Source organism: Microcebus murinus, chromosome 16 (genome assembly GCF_040939455.1).
Source record: "Microcebus murinus isolate Inina chromosome 16, M.murinus_Inina_mat1.0, whole genome shotgun sequence".
NCBI lineage: Eukaryota > Metazoa > Chordata > Mammalia > Primates > Cheirogaleidae > Microcebus > Microcebus murinus.
Window position 1 is genome coordinate 53,200,648 of NC_134119.1, and position 17,338 is coordinate 53,217,985.

At 58.0% G+C, this 17,338-nt stretch overlaps 1 protein-coding gene across 4 annotated transcripts in view; it reads left to right on the forward strand.

The window, feature by feature from the left end:
* The window catches only part of PPP2R2C (protein phosphatase 2 regulatory subunit Bgamma), a 133,108-nt gene that overhangs the window by 61,656 nt on the left and 54,114 nt on the right, over positions 1-17,338 (forward strand). For 3 of the 4 annotated variants that reach the window (XM_012747682.3, XM_075992946.1, XM_012747681.2), the window contains exons 2-4: positions 8,352-8,449; positions 10,474-10,639; positions 12,429-12,541. In XM_012747682.3, coding sequence (XP_012603136.2) covers positions 8,352-8,449; positions 10,474-10,639; positions 12,429-12,541 — 377 coding nt within the window. Of the gene's footprint in view, positions 1-7,097; positions 7,446-8,351; positions 8,450-10,473; positions 10,640-12,428; positions 12,542-17,338 lie in introns of those variants that run through there. The other variant, XM_012747684.2, reaches the window with a different exon arrangement.

Below are 17,338 nucleotides of genomic sequence, written 5' to 3' on the forward strand. Positions count from 1 at the left end.
CCCCCTGCGCCCTGATGCCGGCTGGATCACGGTGGTGTCGCCGCACTTATGGAGACACGCGGGCAGGGGAAGTCCCTGCCAGCTGGGGGGACGTCCCAGACAAGCTTCTTAATCTCCTTCCTGTTTGCAAGCCTGGGGCAGAGTTTCCAGGGAATTTTCTGGTCTGCAGAATCATTTGAATTTCACATGCGCCCTGGGAGAACTGGGTGCCCTCCTAGAGGCAAGGATGGCATTGCCCTTTCGTGCGTGAGGCAGTCTGGGCTCAGAGAGCATCTCACAGCTAGTAAGTGACGGGGCCACGACTGGGACACCGTCACCTTGATGAGAGCCATGGGGGCATCTTCGAGACCCAAGGCAGAGCCTCCCCCGCCGCACGGTGGGGAAGAAACCCAGCAAGAGCCACAGGCCGGGGTGTGGCCGTGTTCTTGCGGGCCGGTGCCCGCACACCTTGTTTCGGCTCTGTGTTAGTTTTCTGGGGCGGCCATGACAAGGTGTCACAAACTGGGTGGCTTAAAACATTGAAATTTAATCTCTCACAGGTTTGGACTAGAAATCTGAAGCCCAGCCGTCGGCGGGCCCACTCCCTCCGATGGCTCCAGGGGAGAATCGTCTGGGCCTCTTCCTGGCTCTGGGTGGGCGAGGCGAACCTTGCACCCCACCGGTGCCTCGCTCTAGTCGGCCTCCGTCACCCTGTGGCCTTCTCCCTGTGTCTGTGTGTCACCGTGTCTTCATATGGCCTTCTTATTAGGACACCAGTCATTGGGCTTAGGGCCCGCCGTGTCCGGTACGGCCTCATCTTAACTTGGTCATCCGCAAAGACCCTATGTCCAAATAAGTTCATTCATAGGTACCGGGGCTTAGGACTTCTGCGTATCTTTTGGGGGGACACAGCTCAACTCACCCTACCATCTTTGACTGCCTGTCTCTGGCTCTGGCATGCAGGGACCTGTCACTGGGATGGTCACTTGGGACACCTTCTCACTCCTCCAGGCGGCCACTGCTAGGTCTGCTGTGCCTGGCACCAGGTGGCGGCTCATGCCCCTTGTCTGGCGGTCCCTGCGTGCCTTCAAGGGGCCCCTTAACGCTGCCTCTCCACCTGGAGGCTGCCCCAGAGCTGCACAGAAGGAAGGCCGGCCTCACGGGGGAAGGACAGCATGGGTTTTCGCGGGCTATCTCGTCACCCGCCGAAGTGACTTGCAGACCGCATGCAGGGGCTGGCCTGGGACCCTGAGCCCGAGGATCAATGCCGTCAAGGCCCCGCAGGGCGAGGGCACCAGCGAAGGCTCCGCCACCCTGTGGCTCTGGCCGGTTTGCCCAGTCTCCGTGCCTGTAAACAGCGATGATCGGACAGTGGGTTTTCCTGAGATTAAAGTGCTGGCCCACAGGGGACCTTTACCCGAAATGCCTTTATCTGCCCTTCATTCTTGAGGAATATTTCCACTGAATTTAGAATTCTGAGTTTACAGTTTTTAAAATTTCCCTTTGGCACTTTAAAAGAGTCTTTTGGACTCCATTATCCCAGCTGGGAGGCCGGCCGCGCTCCGCCTCCGGATCGGTGTTGCTTCTGCTCTAGCTGCTCAGAGCGCCCTCGCCTTCTTTCAGCTTTCTGCAGTGTGCAGGCTGGCCATGGCGGGCCTGGGTGTAGTTTTCTTTGCGTCTCTCGTGCTTGGAGTTAGGTGACCTGCTTGCATTTGTAAACTGATGTCTTCTACCAAGCTGGGAGATGTTCCAGTCATCATTTCTCCAGTTTTCTGTGAGTCTGTTCTCTCTGCTCTCCCTCGGCAACTCCGATTGCCTGTGTAGACCTTGTGCTGTCCTCACACAGATCCTTGAGATCTGTTCTTTTTCTTTATCAAAATGTTTTCTGTTCTTCAGATAATTTCTGTTGAAGGTTATCTTCAAGTTCATTAACTTTTCTGTTATCTCAAATTTTCTGTTAAGCAATTCATTGATTTTTCTGTTTCAGATATTTTATTTTTCAATTACAGAATTTCTAATTTGTTCTTTTATTAATGCTTTCTATTTCTCTGTTGAGGTTTTGTTTCGCTAGTATGAACAAATTTTCTTTACATCTTTTAACACAGTGATAACAGCTACTTAAAAAATAAATATCCATTTGCTGATTCCAGGAGCCGGGACATTGCAGGGTCAGTTTCCATTGACTACCTTTTACAGTAAGTGCGGCTGATGTTTTCCTGTTTCTGTGTGTATCTCCATAAAAGCGTGCATCACACCCTGGGTGTTGTGAAAGATAACATGACAGCGAGACTGGACTTTTATGGCTTTCCTCCGGAGATCATTTTGCCGCGCTTTGTGTTTGGAAGCGGCGGCTTGGCCGGACCGGCTGGACGCTGGCCGCGGAGGCGAGGACAGCGGCGGCCGTAGCTGCCGCGGCCGGGTCTGTCCCGCGCGTCTGTGGCGTGGGGTCAGGCTGGCGTGCGGCAGTTTCTGCGCCACTCTGGGGTCTCTGTCCGTGGCTCTCCCTCCCAGGACTTGCTCTCTCCTTTCCCAGCTGCCGGATTTCCTGAGGCTCCGTTTTGTGCTTTCCGGGCGGGAGGCGCTGTCTGCGCGCCCCGGAGCCTGCGCGCCCCGGAGCCTGCGCGCCCCGGAGCCTGCGCGCCCCGGAGCCTGCGCGCCCCGGAGCCTGCGCGCCCCGGAGCCTGCGCGCCCCGGAGCCTGCGCGCCCCGGAGCCTGCGCGCCCCGGAGCCTGCGCGCCCCGGAGCCTGCGCGCCCCGGAGCCTGCGCGCCCCGGAGCCTGCGCGCCCCGGAGCCTGCGCGTGACGCAGGAGGGGCTTGTGTTCAGGCTGAGAGCCACGAGCCAGGAAGCCCCTGCCCCCTTGTACCTGCGGGGTGTGCCTGCGTTTCCTCGCCCTCCAGTGCCTTCAGGCGGTTTGTCCTGCTGTCCTGCTGTCGGGGTTCCCATTCTACGGCTGTCACTCCGTCGAGTGCCCAGGCTGTCACCAAGCGTGTAGAGCAGGGCCTGGCAGCGCGAGCGCTTCGGAGCCGGAGTTGTCACGATTGACCACAGTGCTGCGCGGCCTGCCCTGGCCAAGGCTAGAGGCAGCGCGGACACGGGCAGCCCCATGCAGCAAGTGCTCAGTACCCTGCAAAGGGCACACAATGACCCCAAGACCATAGTTGTCGGAGAGGCCACTGAAGTGGGGTGAGGGGAAAGGGGCAGTCCAGGAAAGCTTCCTGGAGAAGGCGGTATTGGGGCTAGAGATGTGTCGAACATAGAGGATAGACTTTATCCACAGAGGTGGCCACCAAAACAACTGATTTTATGGCTTTACTGATGGGAACTTATGGCTCTGAGGGGAAGCAACTTTGTCTAAGGCAAACCCTGGAGACACTCACTTTAACAATGAGTTAAGCATCCACGGGCTCCAGGTATGGAGGCTTGGGCTTGTAGTCCCAGCTACTCAGGAGGCTGAAGCAGGAGGATTGCTTGAGGCCAGAAGTTGGAGGCTGCAGTGAACTATGATTGTGCCACTGCACTCTAGTCTGGGCAACAGGGTGAGATCCTATCTCTAAGAAAAAATTTAAATACGAAAAAATTTTAAAAAGCATCTACTCACCCTTTTCTGGGCCTAAGGAAGCAATGCCTGGCCTGGATAAGAAGAGCTGTGAAGTCTAGTGTTGACTCTGTGAATATTTGCAGATGGAGACTGGAGGGCTGGTGGTCAGGACAGTACACCAAGGCTGGACCACAGATCCGTCTCGCATGCTTCCGAGCTGGCTGTGCCAGTTCTGTGGAGGCCAGAAGCAAGGGTGGCAGAGCACTGTAGCTTTCTGCCCAGCGAGTGTTGGCAGTCCCTCTGTCCTCAGAGTCCTGGTCCTCACCCTCCCTCTTGAGCCCTTTCACCCCCATGTCTCACTTGAGCCTCTAATCCCAGGAAAACGCCACCATGAGCATGCTATAGACGACAAAATTGAGGCTCAGAGAAGTTGTACAATTTACCCAAGGGCACACAGCGGGGTCCTTGGAGCCAAGACTCCTACCAGAACTTCTGACTGTCTGCAAAGAGCTCATCTCCTGAGGAGAGAGCCTCCCTGTCTTCAGCTGCCACCAATAGTCATGTCCCCCCAGGGCCTGGTGTGAGGTTCAAAGGAGGCAGTGGATATAAATGGCATATAAATTGTCAATTTTCCACAGACATTAGTATCTGTTACTGTGGTAACCACCAGCATTTGTGGACTGCATTTGCTCTGGATAGCAATAGTTATGTTGGCATTTTAATTTAATAGCATTGTTATATTCCCATCACAAAAATCATATACATTATGCATATGTCCAAACTCATCACATTGTGTATGTTAAATATGTGCAGTTTTTTGCATATAGATTATACCCCCATAAAGCTATTAAAAATAATATACCTTCATTTCAGAAAATATAGAAAACACAGAAAAGTAGAAAGAAGACTAAAAATTACTTTATTTCAACCTAAAACGATTAACATTTTGGAGAATGCTTTTCCAGCTGTTTTCTTCCTCTCTGCCCAGTTTGTTTGATTATCGAACATGGCTAGGATCACTGGCCTATATAATTGAAAACATTTGATCCACACTTTTATAGCCTGTTCTTTCTTTCTGGGGGTTTTAATACTCAGCAGCAAAAGCCAGAGTCACCTCTGAGACCCCAGCTCAGCTGTGTTGTGGTTGTGGCTTCAGCCCAGAGGTGTTTGGGTATCCCTGGACCAGGGTGGGCTGCCCCATGGAGGGTCAGTGTCAGGGCAGCCAGGACATGGTCCCATTCCCAATTCTGTACCCAGTGGGCACTTGCATGTTCCCGTAGAGCAGATTTCCTAGTCTTGTCTTTTAAATGTAATGAAAGGTGCGTCTGTCCTGGAGTTGGAGGTGTCCAACCCACCGTCCTGCTCCTACCCAGCTTCTGTCTCTCCTCTGTTGCTATCCAAGCTGGCATGTACCCACGGGGGCTGGTGCAGGCCAGGAGCAGCCTCTAAAAGGTGTGGACTGGAACAAGAAAAGCATTTGATGGGTAGATACCTATGGTGTGCCTGCTGCATGCAGCACCATTCGGGGGCTTGCGAGGACAGCCATGAATCCACAGGACCAAGACCTTATCCCTGTGGAGTGCACCCTCTGGCCAGGGGAGAGAGCCGACTGGCGATAAAATCCCTACAGAGAAGCACCGTGGGCGATCAGGGTGTTCCGTATGGGACAGCGGGGTGCAGGTAGCAATTTCAACAAGACGGTCCAAGTCAGGTGCATTGGGAAGACCGCAGTTGAGCAGAATGGAAAGAACAGGAGGAGCTGCGCTGATATCTAGGGAAAATCACTCCAGGCCGAGAGAATCGGTCTTGGGACAGAAGGGAGCCAGAGCTCTTGAGAAAGGGCAAGGAGCCCCGGGTTTGGAGGGGAATACACGGGTGGGAGGCACAGGAGGCTGTGGGAGGGGCAGAGGATATGAGTTTCCTGTTGCTGAGTTAGAAACAGGAGACTTCGACCTCATGCATGTAACAATAAACATTTTTATCCCACATGGGCAGATTCCATGGTCCAGACTTGGCTGGGCTTGCCCAGCTCTGCAGGGCCCCACTAGAGGCCGGACCTGGTGGGGACAGCTTTACTCTGCTCTCTCCTCCTCCTCCCCGGGGACCACAGGCTGGCCCGGGCAGGTCCTCCTGGCAGCGGCAGAGGTGCAGGACGGCACACCCTAGCACATCAGTCCTTTCTAGTCCCTGCTTGCGGCTTGTCCAGTTGCCGTCCGGCAGGCCACGGCAGATCACAGGAACAAGCCCAGGGTCAGGTCAGGGGTGCCGGGGCAGGTTACCCTGCCCAGGGTGGGAGGCACTGCCGAGCTCCATGGACAGGTCACAGGTGCGGGGAGGGAAGGGCTGGCTGTGGGCATGGTCTACCTCCAGGGGCCGTTCAACTCGCCCACTCTTCTGAGGCCTTCACTTCACGCTGGGTATAACGTGGGCAGCGCCGGGGCTCTGAGCAGGGGAGTGAGCGATCGGTCCTGGGTGTCACCGGCTCCCTCCTGGCTGGATTGCAGCTTCCCCGGAGAAAGCAGGAGCCCTTAGGAGACTGGCACAGTCACCAGGTGAGAGGGGAGAAGTGGCCGGCCCGTGCACCTGCTGTGAAGGCCACCCAGCAGGAGTGGATGTGTGGGGAGAAGGGGAGAGAGAGAAGAGAGTCAGGGTGACTCCAGGGCTTGGGCCTGTGAAAAGAAAACCCAGAATGGAGACGTGATGTTGCGGATTCTGGCAGGAGCTGGGCGGGCACGCGGAGTCGGACCCATCACCCACACATCCATGTGGAATGTGGCCTGTGGGACGGCCAGACCGTAAAACCAGCTACATTGGATTGAGCTGTTTATAGTGGGCCTGGTCACAAACTGGATTGATCCGCAGATGTCCTAAGCCGCCAGCCAGCCATCCTCAGCCGCGGCTGCGCCAAACCCTCCAGGACGCGCGAGCTCCGGGGGAGGAGGGGGCCTTTGCAAGGCCTTGCCCAGCCTCACCCGGCGGCGGAGTGAGCAACCTCTCGCAAGATCCGGGTCTCCGAACTGCAGTCCCTAAGACCTGGATTAAAACGCCTTTCCTTTTTCCCCTGCCTGAACTGTTGGTTTTATTTCCTGTTCGTTGACGGGCCGAGCAAGGGAACGATGGAGCCCATCACCTGAGACAGGGCAGTGGCAGAGGAAGGGGTGAGGAGGGATCGGACTCCAGCCTGGGGGACCAGTGGGGGTGTTCGCGCAGAGAGACACGCTAAGACTCGGGACTGTAACCATCACCTCGGCCACTGTCAGAGCAGAGTGTGGGGCAGAGAGGCCCTAAGTGTCCTTCCCGGACCCCAGGGGGTGGGGACCGTGCTGGTCAGATCTGCAGTTTGTTTGAAAGTAGGTCCATTCGGCTAAAGCAGGGATCAGAGGATCTGGAGGCTACAGAGTCCAGGCCGAGAATTTGAAGAATGACAGAACAGGGCTGGCCCTGTTCCTCTGCTCCTGCCACCCATTGCTGCTTGGGCATATGGGGACCATGTCCTAGAACCTTCCATGTTTCAAGACATACTGGAAATGCAGATTTTTGTATAGGGAATCTTTCACTTTTCAAATATTAGGAATGAATTCAAATTAAAAATAAAGATCATTTTGGGGTTCCAAGAAAAGTTGTTAGAACTTTGTTGGTAGAACAGTGCTCAGGCCTTGGGTCAGTGAGCTGTCCTCCCGAGCAGCCCCTAGGTCTCCTTCTCCCAGGCCAGGTCCCGTCCTGGCCCTGCTCTCCCCTCCCCCTGGGGGTGGCCCTGGAATGTACAGGCCAGTTGTCTCTGTGACTCGTAGGGCCTGAGAACGTCGGGGACGGAAGGGGGTTCCTCTTGTTCCCAGACGCAAACACTGGGCTGGAGATGGGGCTGTCATTTCTCTCCAAACACTTGCCCGTGCAGGAGGGCCAGCCCCGGGTGCAAAAGACTCCAGGTATTGCGGTGACCCCATGAGGAAAAGTCCCCGAGTACCTTAAGGAAACGTGATTGAGAAGGACAGGGAGATCAGGTGTCAGGAGTGTGCAGGGCTGGGCTCAGCTTCGAGGAGCACAGATTGGGGCGAGATCCTGGAGGCCTGCCTGGAGGCAGGGCACCAAGCTGGGCTCTGAAGGGGAGGGCAGAGTTCACCCCCACCCTTACTGTGTGTGAAGCCCTGGGAGGCTCATTTGTCTAGAGAGTTGCTGGGGTGCACTGGCCAATCTGAGGTTGTTGGAGCACAGGGGCCCGGTGGGGGTTGGAGACAGGAGGGAGAGGCTAGATCCAGGTGGCTTCAGGTGCCATCTCCAGTCCCTATGGAGCACCCAGTTACCTAGAGTCGGCCAGCCATTGTGGTTGCCCCCAGGCCTGGGCCAAACCCTGCCGTGTGGGGGTCTGTGACCTCCCTGTCCTCTGCCAAGGTCACTGCCTTGGGCAGCCCAGCCCCAAACCCGCCCCTCTTCCTCTCAGGGGCCTTCCCCCAGCCCCACATCTGTCGGGTCAGGGCCTGTGTCCCCCAAGGGGATCAGGCTGCCCCCAGCCCTGGGCGCCCTCCTCAGCGGGCCCCTTTCCCAGGCTCCACCATTCGCCCCCACCCCAGCCTGGGGATGTCCCCCATGGGCCCCAGGCCTGGAACGTGACCACCTGCCTGTCCCAGGGCCGTGGGCGAAGGGTGGCTCCAGTGAGTGTCAGATTTGACCCCTGCTCAGCGCCCGAGGAAGCTTCAGACTGCTTCTCGAAGGAAGGGCAGCGGGGAGTGTCCTGCAGCCAGGGCGGGGCAGGAGGGCTAGAGGGCCGCGGCCGGGAGGGTGGCAGGCTGCCTCTGGGCAGCTCCTGCTAACCGCCTGCTGTCTCGCTCCCGCAGCCGACATCATCTCCACTGTCGAGTTCAACCACACCGGAGAGCTGCTGGCCACAGGCGACAAGGGCGGCCGGGTCGTCATCTTCCAGCGGGAACCAGAGGTGCGAGGCCCAGGGTCTGGGGTGTGGCAGGGTGGGGGCAGGGGCAGGTGGGGGGGAGGGGTGGGTCTGCTGGGGGGCGGGAGGTTGGCTGTGGGGACTGCAGCCCAGCCTGCAGGGGCCTTAACCCACAGGTACCAGGATGGCAGCTCTCAGGGGAAGCTGCCCCAACTCCACCACAGCACCCTGGGGTGCAGGGGCAGGGGTGTTTCTGCTGGGCCAGGGCTGCGAGTCCTTGGCATGAGCCGGCAAAGCCTGTCTGAGCCCCTCCACTCGGCGCTTCTTGCACATTGCCCTGTGGGCACGCTCTGTCCTAGAGCCCGGACCGCCAGGACCAGGGAGCCAGCTGCCTCCCGTTAAACCTTCCTCCGCCTGGGTGGCCTGGCGTTGTCCTGGCCAAAGCAGGGATGGGAGGGGGTCCACTCTTGTCTTGCTGTCCGTAACCCTCAGGCTGGGCGTGGCGGTTTTGCTTGGCACGAGTCCTTGCCCCCACCCTGCACCCCCAGCCCCACCCTGTGGAACACAGAAAGAGCCTCAGGACCAAAGCACCCTGACTGCACTCGGACGCCTTGTTAAGTATCCTACGTGCTCTTCTCATTGACTGCTCACTGCTCACTGTGGAGGGTGAGGGTCCTCACCCATTTTACAGATGAGAACACTCACAGAAGCCCCCCAGCTAGGGACCTGCAGACCAGGGATGGAACCTGGACCTGCCTGACTCCAAGACCAGGGTCTGTAACTTACACACCACCCGGCTGCAGAGGGGCGTCTGCCCGGCACGCCATGGGGGATTTGATGCGAGGATATCCCTGAAACCAGGGAGGGGCTGGGAGAGAAGAGGTGGGGGAGGGGAGGAAGAAGGGGAGGAAGAGGGGGAGGAAGAGGAGCTGCAGGATCATCTCCCTTCGTTCACTTCCGAGCACGGCCCCGAGGCTGAGCCTGGACCCTGACTGTGCCTTGGTCGCTCGTGACAACCCTGTTGGTGCGGTTAGGTGCTGTTACTGTGCACACTTTATAGGGGAGACAGAGCCGGAGGGTTCCACAGTCTGCCAAGGACCCCTGCTAGCAGGCAGCTGGCTGCTAATCCGTTAGCTGGCGCGTGTGGGTTCACACGGTGGACCAGGGTGTCTCACTGGGGAGGCCACGCCTTCCTTTTGCCAACTGCAGAAAGAAATTAAATTGGTGGATGCAAGTTTCCCAGTTTTGAAATTTTCTCTTAACCTTTTTTCCTTCATTTCGGGCCCACTGACCTTTGGCTTAGCAAGAGCTCGTAGGAGATGGGGTTAATTACGGGCAAAAAAATATTGAAGAACTTTAAAGCTTTTCAAAGGCAAGACAAAGACAGGAATATAAAAGTAGATACTTTTAGAAAATTAAAAACTTGAAATTCTGCTTTGTTGAATGTCTTCACTTGTTCCTGGGTGTAGTTTCATGTTGTCGTGTAAACTTGAATTGTCTCCCAGGAAACGGCTGCTGGTGCATGTGGTGGGCCCAGCACCGCACGTGTTTATTGTAAGGGGCTCTGCTCCTGACCCAGGTGCCACTGAGCAGAGTCGGGAGGTGACATTCTAGCCCAGGTCTGACGTTTGCGGCGTGTTCTGCTCCGGTGTAAAACCTGCGCATTTGTTCTTCGAGTGAGGCCTGAGTTGTACCGAGCAGTCATGGAGGCCACGTCCCCTCTGAGCCTTTGCTTGCCCGTCTGTAAAGTGGGTGAGTCACGGTGCCTGCCTCGAGGCCTGGCGCGGCAGGAGCGGTGGCGCGGCGGCACCCGGCCCACGCCGGGCACAGGGCGGCTCAGGGGACGGCGCCGGCCTGGACCTCGCTTATCGGACTGACGGGAAGGCGGAGCTCGGCCGCAGCTGTACAGCGTCCTGTGGGCCATTTCAGGTGGAGACTGTCCTTTGAGCCTTGTTGGATCCACTGGCACTGCTGGCACCTGGTGGCCAGGGCTGTGCCGGCCCCCCAGGTGGCAGCCGCGGCCCTGGCCTGTCGCGAGCTCAGGCCCCTTCTCTGCGGTTCCCTTGCAGAGTAAAACTGCGCCTCACAGCCAGGGCGAGTACGACGTCTACAGCACTTTCCAGAGCCACGAGCCGGAGTTCGACTATCTCAAGAGCCTGGAGATAGAGGAGAAAATCAACAAGATCAAATGGCTCCCGCAGCAGAACGCCGCGCACTCGCTGCTGTCCACCAACGGTGAGCCGCCCGCGGTGTCCGCCCTGCACAGGCGCCGTGCGGCCCGTGCTGCCGCGTGCTCGTGTGGGGCTTTTCTTTTTTCTTTCTTTCGTTTTGTTTAGAGACAGGGTCTCACTCTGTTGCCCAGGCTAGAGTGCAAGTGATCACAGCTCATAGCAGCCTCAAACTCCTGGGCTCGAGTGATCCTTCTGCCTCAGCCTCCCGAGTAGCTGGGACTACAGGCATGCGCCACCATGCCCAGGGGCTCAATATGTCGCCCAGGTTGGCCTGGAACTCCTGACCTCAAGCAATCCTCCTGCCTCGGCCTCCCAAAGTGCTGGGATTACAGACAGATACTTGGTTTAATACGTCACTTATCTTTTTTTTTTTTTTTGAGACAGAGTCTCGCTTTGTTGCCTAGGCTAGAGTGAGTGCCGTGGCGTCAGCCTAGCTCACAGCAACCTCAAACTCCTGGGCTCAAGCAATCCTCCTGCCTCAGCCTCCTGAGTAGCTGGGACTACAGGCATGCGCCACCATGCCCGGCTAATTTTTTCTATATATATTAGGTGGCCAATTAATTTCTTTCTATTTATAGTAGAGACGGGGTCTCGCTCTTGCTCAGGCTGGTTTTGAACTCCTGACCTCGAGCAATCCGCCCGCCTCGGCCTCCCAGAGAGGTAGGATTACAGGCGTGAGCCACCGCACCCGGCCCACTTACCTTGTGAGCATTTTCTAGGTCTGTGGAACTCCTAACAAATAACATTTGTGCAACCTGTAAATCCCATCAAGTGCCTCTGCCAGAGTTTCCTCACTTCTCCACATGGCCGGACTCAGGGCTGTCCCTGACTGTAAGCGGCATGGCCATGTCATCTTTGTGAGCACTTTTCTTTGGGTGAAGGGAGCTGGATGTTCCCAGCAAGGGGCGAGGTCAGTGAGCATAGTGGTCTGGCCTCTCGATCGCTCTGCCCAGGGAGGGACACGTGCCCCCGGGCCCCAAGCCAACTTCCTGTGGTCTGTGGTCTGCTTTAGGGAGACCGTCCTGCTTGGCCAGCAGTGGGTGGCAGCCCCCACAGCCGCTCCTCGGCCCCTCGCCCTCCCCACTCAGCCCCTGGTCAGAGGAACTGGGCTCAGGCAGGACACACCTTCTCTGACCTCTCTGCCCAGCCAGGGGGCCCTGCTGTGGCATTCTGGCTCCTCTCACCAGGCACCCGCCCTGTGGTGTGTGCTCCTTGAGGGCGGGTCCGTGTCCCTACGTGCCTGGTGCCGGCTGTGCCCAGCTGAGGAGCCCACAGGGCGCCCCCTGTGCGGGAGCAGAGGCGGTGACACGCCTCCCCAGCGACAGCTGCCTGGGCAGGAGCCTCTAGTGAGTGCTGAGCCCCACACGCTTTTAAAAAAATCATTTCAGAGGGACGGTCACTTTCTTCCTGCCTCTCTGGAAGAGAGGTCGTCTTCTGGAGCTCCCTGCACTGCCTGCGCACAGCCTCCCACCGTGGTTTTGAGTCCCGGTCCAGCCTGTCCCGGTGCCGCGGGCCCCGGCTGTGTCACCCACACACAGCCTGTCTGGGCTGCTGCGGCCGCCAGGCTCTCCGGGGAGGCAGACCCGCGGGGTGTGGGAGACGGTGGGTGTGGGCTCGGCCCGCCCACAGTCCCCGGGGCGAGGCTGGGGACCCCGAGAGTTGCAGTGGAGGCCCAGGGCGCCTGCCGGCAGCACCGCTGTGTGCCTGGGAGGGCGTCGCGCCCTGGCTGGGGGCGCACTCTCTGTTCCCTCTTCTCTTGGGTGATTGTGTGTCTCTGTGTTCTGTTTTGAAAGATAAAACTATCAAATTATGGAAGATTACCGAACGAGACAAAAGGCCCGAGGGCTACAACCTGAAGGATGAGGAGGGGAAGCTGAAGGACCTGTCCACGGTGACGTCACTGCAGGTGAGAGTGGGCACGGAGGATGCGGCAGGCGGGAGGCGAGCTTGTGCTCTTTCATTAATGGTGAGGATTTTAGGACTTGAAGGGCCTTTGAGATTTGAGCCAGTGTCGGTTCACATCTTGGCTGGCTGGGCATGGGCACTGGCCTTGGGCATTTCCCTGCCTCAGTTTCCTCACCAGCACAATGGAGGCGGTCATGTTTCTTCTGGGCATCTCGTGCACAAGAGGCCTGGTGGTGCCTGTCTGTGAGGTGCCCTTCACCTGCGGCCGAGGGTGGAGAGCAAGTCACATAATCCTGTGGTATATGAAGGGGGAAACTGAGGCCTAGGGAGGAACGGACATTCACCGAGAGGCACGCAGCTGCGTGAGGGGCAGGGCCAGCAGGAGAATTGGTCAGCCGGGCGCTGTGGTTCCCTTCGCAGAGGGCCGGCGGCCTGGGACTCCTGGGCCTTGAGGCGTTGGCGAGGGCCCCGCTCCAAAGATTGCAGCGGATATAAAAGAGCCAGGAAGGTTAAGTTGCAGAGCCATGCCGAGGCGAACTCTTGTCCCCAGCGGCATAAAAAGGCAGAAGGACTCGCGCTTCTTCGGTGGAGAGGCTGAGACACAGAAGAAAGAGTCCTGGAGTCACTCGGCCTGGGTTCAGATGCCGCATGTGCCACTTACTGGCAGCGTGGCCGGGGCTGTCTGAACAAGGAGGAGCCTGTGTCCTCCCAGCACTCTGGCCAGGACGGCTCATTTCGCTCTCCCACGTGGTTCAGAGCGGGCGCTGCCGCCGCGCGTCCCCGCGAGGAGACTGGGAGCTGGGGCCGCAGCCAGGAAGGCCTGGCTCCGCGGAGGAGAGCGCGGGGACGGTGAATGGCGTCCCCTGTGCAGACTGAACTGGGTCCCTTGCCTTCCCCGTCAGGCAGGAGCCACCTGGCGCCTCCTTGTCCATCCCTGGCTTCCAGACTGTGCCTGGAGCATGCGCTTTGCACGCGTTTGTCAGGGGGCCCGCTGGGGCCCGGCCAGTCACTCCGACCGAGCGCCTGTGTGCCCCACTGTGCTCTAGGCACGCGGGCCTCGGGGGACAGAGCCCTGTGGCCCTTGGGGGCAGGCCCAGGTCCCGGTCTTCTCGGTGCCCGTGCTGGGTCTGGCCTGCTCAGAGGACATGAGCCCGGCGGCTCTGAAGGAGCGGGGCGAGTGCGGGAGCCGTCGTGCTCCCGCGTCCTGGTGCCGGCGCAGCGGCCAGGCCCACGGCCCGCGGCGAGCCGCCTCTCCCAGGTGTCCCTGGCGGCGAGCTGCTGCTCCCGCCCTCCCATCGAGCGGCGGTGTCACCGATGGGGCGGTGCCCCCGCGCCTCCCCAGGCTCTCACACAAACTGCTGGCAAATGCACGCACTGCCAGTGGCGTCTGTGGCCGGCTCCCTGCTCCGTACCTCAGTTTCCTCACCAGCGGAACGGAGATGATAACTACTTCTCTGAGACAACTTGGCAGGCTCACACAGTGCCCAGCCTCACGTGCCCTTCCCTGAAGAGGTGTAGCAGGCGCACACGCTGAGCATCCTGCAAGTGGTCATGAATGTAAGCGGTGGTCTGTATTGTTCCCGAGAGGAAATAAATGTGCACACACAGCGGCCTCTAGGTGGCCGGCAGTTGGCACAGATCAGTGCCGAGGGCGTGGGGAGGCCAGTTAGCTTCCAGGTGGGTGACGAAGGGCTGGGCCTCCGCCCCAAGACAGCTTACGAGGTTTCGCTAGGAGGGACGTGGCGATCACAGCTTGATCACCTGGTGCTGGAGGCACAGCCAGCAGCCCGTGGGAATCCTGTCTATTTCCCTCCCAGCACTGGGGCTTTTTCTCTGTAAGTCACTCACATCCAAAGACACTTAGCTATAACTGAGCTGGAAGAGACTCGGGAAAAACTGGGGTGTCCTGGTTTGTCCTCTTCTTGCTCCTCCCTTGTTTGTGTCCTGTTTTACCTGAGCTGCCCCAGTTCTGCACAGCTTTCTGCCCAATCTGTGCAGTTAACACTGGAGGAAGCTCTTATTTACTGAGGAGCTTTGCCGGGCCAGGCCCTGGGCTGGGTCCTTAGGGTCCTAGAGGGGAGCAAGGTAAAGCTCAGTCCCTGCCCACCAAATGTTCCTGGTCCCCAGGGAAGCAGACATAGAATCACCAGCACAGTGCTGTGAGAGCCGCAAGAGGACTTTCACTACCTTCTCATTTTGGTGAGCTCCTATTCATCCTTCAAAACCCTACTAGTCTTCTCCTCTTTAGAGCCTTTCTACACAGGCCAGAAGAAAATCACTGTGCTTCCTCAGTGCACTCTAGCCATTTGTATCCAACACTGTTCTGTCCTTAGTGTTTATGTGTCTGTCTTCCTGCCCTCACCTTGACTAGACTGTGGCTTCTGGAAGTGTGGAGGGCACATGTTTTATTCATGAAACCGCAAACCTTCCAGGCAGGTTTCTTTTCAATCTTTCACTCTTTCTCTTTTTTTTTCTTAAAAAAAAAGTCTCTGAAACCTAGTTTGGGGGCAGCAGTGAATGACTGCAGCACTGGGCGAGCCGTCCCAATGCTGCCAGGAGAAAGCAGTGTGCTGGAAGGAGAGGGCAGACTGCAAGGCCGGGCCTTTCCCAGCGGCGCTCTGACTCGCTCCTCTGTCTCCGGAGAGTCCAGGGATCCCAGGGGCAGTGGCTGCTCCCTGAAGGGAGTGCGGGTGAGGAGCTGACCTAGAAGCTGACACACAGGGATGTGCGCAGGGAGGACCCCATGCAGGGGTCTAGACACACCAACACCGACTTCCAGTCATGCGGCCTAGAAGCACACAGACACAGAGACAGCAACACGAGGACCCCCTAGAGCCAGGTGGGCTGCACGTTGATGCTGCATGCACACTCACATCCACTGATGCGTGCGCACACATATGCACACGTGTCATTGCACTCACACATGCACTTACACAAACGCACACTCACACACTCACATGCACCAATGCATGTGCACACGTATGCATGCATGCACATGCACTTGCACAAATGCATACTCACACACTCACATGCACCAATGCATGTGCACACGTATGCATGCATGCACATGCACTTGCACAAATGCATACTCACACACACATTCACTGATGCATGTGCATGCATATGCACGCATGCACATGCACTCACACATGCACTTGCACAAATGCACACTCACACACTCACATGCACCAATGCATGTGCACACGTATGCATGCATGCACATGCACTTGCACAAATGCATACTCACACACACATTCACTGATGCATGTGCACGCATATGCACGCATGCACATGCACTCACACATGCACTTGCACAAATGCATACTCACACACTCACATGCACAATGCATGTGCACACGTATACACATATGTGCATGCACTCACACATGCACTTGCACAAATGTACACTCACACACTCACACACATGTGCTGGTGCTCTGGTGCTTGGGAAAATCCAATGTGGGCTGCAGAGCTGCAGCTCTGCCAGAGGGGCTCAGTGCCCGTTGCTCCACTGCAGCATGGAAGCTGTTACCTCCCATCTCAGCTGTGCCCCGTGAACTCAGGGACTTGGCCCACTCATTCATTCACTCACCCATTCACCCATTCACTGGAGGCCATTTCTTTGCTAGGCTCTGGCCTGAGTACCAGAGAGCCAGAGAGATACCCCAGAGAAGACAGGTCGTGCCCCTAACCTGGCCCACTGGGGACACAGACGGGAGAAGACAACAACCCCAGGGTTGGTCAGGGCTATGACAGGGCAGTGGGGGCTCCAGGGGCCTGCCCCAGCCTGAGCATGGCCTCTCCTCTCCCTCCGAGAGGAGGTTCTCTTCTCCTGGGTCCCATGTCGCCCAGGCGCTGCCACACAGCCCATCGCAGCCCCTTTTCGTGCCCCCTCTGGCCCGGCACCAGCCCCTGCTTCCCGAACCTCAGCTCCCACCAGGTGTGTCTTCACATGCCTATGGCCACCTGAGGTCTCTCTCTCACATGTGTGTGTGTGTCTGTTGTCTCTCTCCTCGACTTCAGTCCAGGCGGCCAGTCTGCTGTGACCTGCCCTTGCCCGGCTGTGGCTGGGTTCCCAGGGTCCTGTGTGGTGACTGCGGCCCTGTTCCACCACCCTGGGCTTAGCCGACAAAGGTCTGAGCAGCCGAGCCCCGGAATGGCCCTCCGCCTGCCCCCGAGGCTGGCCTCACAGCCTTTCTTGGGCTGTGTTCCCATCACCTTGCAGCACCCTGCCTGGGCTCACCAGGTGTCAGGGGCCTGACCAACCCAGCCACCGCATGGCCCCTCACGTGGACGGAGAACTTGCCACGTGCCGAGAGCTGTTCTGCACGCTTGAGCCGCATCTACTCATGATCCCTCTAAAAGCCCCTGGACAGGCACCATCATTACCCTGTTTACAGAAAAGGAAACTGAGGCCCAGAGAGGTGAAGGACAGTGGAGGTGGCAGCTGGCAAGAGCTGGAAGTCAGGGTTGGGACCCAGCCCCTTTCCACCATGACACCCTCGGGTGGTTGCACCTGGCAGCCGTCCTGGCTCTGTCACTTCCTAACTGTGCAAGTCTCCGGGTCTGGTACCCCTTGGCATCCAGTCTTGTCATGGTGATGTGGGCATGGCATTGCCAGCCTCCATTTCCTGAGCACCCAGGCCAGGCTCGGGAGAGATCAGAGGCTGCTGTCTGTCTGTCTGTCTGTCTCTGCACCTCCGAAGACCTCCCGGTTCACTGGGGCGGAGAGCCGTGGCCGAGGCACACTGCAGTGCGTGACGGGAGCCCCAGCAGAGATGCGTGCCGTGTGCGGGGG